The sequence below is a fragment of the Choristoneura fumiferana genome, chromosome 8, assembly GCF_025370935.1.
Source record: "Choristoneura fumiferana chromosome 8, NRCan_CFum_1, whole genome shotgun sequence".
Taxonomy (NCBI): domain Eukaryota; kingdom Metazoa; phylum Arthropoda; class Insecta; order Lepidoptera; family Tortricidae; genus Choristoneura; species Choristoneura fumiferana.
In genome coordinates, this window is record NC_133479.1 from 5,061,404 (window position 1) to 5,063,895 (window position 2,492).

Here is a 2,492-nt window from a genome sequence, read left to right on the forward strand (position 1 = left end):
AACTTACGACGATGGCTTCTGAAGAATAAGGGGCTGTTTCACTGCCCATTGATTAATTTTATTTGACGGATATTCGAACAAAACAAACAGAGACGGCATCACATTTATCCGTCAAATAAATTTAATCGATGGACGGTGAAACAGGGGGTTAGTGTTGTAAAAGTCTATTAAAAATACGATCTGAGTATCAGGAAATTGGGTAGTTTCCGTAGGAAATAAAATATTTAGTTCTTCGGTGAGATTATCAGAAAATATTGGTCATTTTTTTTCTTTTGTTAATGAAACACAAAATTACAAACGCTTCATGCGTTTCAAAGTTCGGGAGTGGGGCCCGTGACGACACGCGGAACTTTAACCGGCTGTATCTGCATCATTCCTTGTTTAACTGACAAAAGAAAAACCGGCCAAGAGCGTGTCGGACACGCCCCAGATAGGATTCCGTAGCCATAACGAAAAAAATCAAGTAATATTGTGTGCGTTATAACACAATTAAAACACTTACTACAGTCTTAAAATCTATTACCAGAAAAAGAGCGTATCGACTTTTAAAAATAATTAGTTTTTTTTATTTTTATTACACTAAAGTTTATTCGAAGGAGCAATGTAAAGCAAACTGCTTGATGTTTTTACCGTGACAGGCGACGTCAGTTGGGTTTAGACGTGTGCGCCGCGCCGACCCGCCGCCGCCGCCGCCATTTTTTCGCCGCCGCCGCCGCCGATCAGCGTATCGGCGTAAAATCGGCGCGAGTTCAAAAGGTTTTCTATACTGAATTTCTGACTTTCGAAGCATTCTATATTTTACTACAATGAATCATTATTAGTCATTGGTTACATCATCATCATCTCAGCCATAGATCGTCCACTGTTGGACATAGGCCTTCCCCGTAGACATCCAGTTGCTTGGGTTGGCAGCGACTTGCATCCACCGTGAACCCGCGGCTTTAACCAAGTCATCGCTCTATCTCGTTGGTGGACGTCCTGCTGCGCTTGCCGATCCGCGGTCTCCACTACAGAACTTTTCGGCCCCAACGGCCATCTGTTCTCCGTGCTATATGGCCTGCCCATTGCCACTTCAACGAGCTATTTCGCTTGGCTATGTCGGTGACCCTTCTATGTATCTCCTCATTTCTGATTCGATCCCGTAGAGAAACCCCAAGCATAGCTTCCATAGCTCGCTGAGCAACTCTGAGCCTATTTATAAGGCATATAGTGAAGCACAACGTCTCGGATCCATATGTCATCACTGGCAACTGGCAACACACATTGGTTAAAGACTTTTGTCTTAGGACACTGAGGAATTTTGTACGAAAAGACGTTGCGGAGTTTCCCAAACGCTGACAATCCGGGTTGGATTCGACGATTGACCTCCTTCTCGAAGTTGGACTTACCTAATTGGACGGTTTGTCCTAGGTATCATACGCGTCAACAACTTCAAGAACCAAATTCTCCACCAAAATAGGAGTAGGCACCACATGGACATTCGACATGAACTTTGTCTTGTCCCTGTTCATTTTGAGGCCCACCCGTTGGGAGACTCGATTGAGGCCTTGGAGCATCGTGCTGAGTTCTTCTATCGACTTTGCCATGACCACCATGATATCGTCGGAAAACCGAAGGTGAGTGATGTTGTATTCGCCGTTGATATTGATGCCTAGTCCTTTCCATTCCAGAAGCTTGAAGGCGTCTTCCAAACCGGCAGCAAACAGTGTCGAAGATATGACATCTCCCTGTCTTACGCCTCTTTTCAAGGGCATCAGGCATCAGGGCAGGGGGGCCTTTGAACTCTGTTCCTGTACTCGGACCGACATAGTGGCATTTTTATACAAACACTTCAACACTTCGATATATCGATAGTCGATACGATACGGTATCGTTGGAGAGACTCTAACACCGCCCACGTTTCGACCGAATCAAAGGCTTTCTCGTAGTCCACAAACGCTAGACATAGCGGCAAGTTATACTCTTCGTTCTTCTGTATGACCTGCCGCAGCGTATGAATGTGGTCTACGGTAGCCTTTTCGGAACCCGGCTTGTTCGGTTGGCTGGAAGCTATCGACCCTGCATTCGAGACGATATAAAATGACCCTGGAAAGCAGCTTATAAACATGGCTCAACAGCGAGATGGGCCTGTAGGTCTTCAATAGGGTGTTATCGCCCTTCATGAAGGAAGAACAACAGCATAACGCTCTTGTTCCACGCTTCTGGCGTTGTGCCTTCGAGCAAGACGGAATTAAAGAGCCTCTGAAGGACTTTAAGAGCCGGTGATCCACCCGCCTTCCGAAGCTCTGACGTAATTCCGTCCTCACCCGGCGCCTTGTTGTTCTTAAGCTGTTTCAGGGCCATCCTTATCTCGTACAGACTGATGTCCGGGATATCTTCTGTATAGTGTCGGGTCAGTTTGGCTCTTGGGTCTTGAGTCGCCGCGCTGAAAACAGGCTTAGTGACCGACTCGTAGAGCCGTCCATAGAACTCCTCGATTTCCCTCAACGCTT

General features: G+C 46.3%; 1 protein-coding gene across 1 annotated transcript; it reads right to left on the reverse strand.

Moving 5' to 3' along the window:
* Positions 1-1,146: 1,146 nt before the first annotated feature.
* On the reverse strand, positions 1,147-1,754 carry LOC141429996 (uncharacterized). Its single transcript, XM_074090526.1, has one exon. It carries the CDS (start codon positions 1,752-1,754, stop codon positions 1,407-1,409), a length of 348 nt encoding a protein of 115 aa, XP_073946627.1. The 3' UTR covers positions 1,147-1,406.
* Positions 1,755-2,492: the final 738 nt, after the last annotated feature.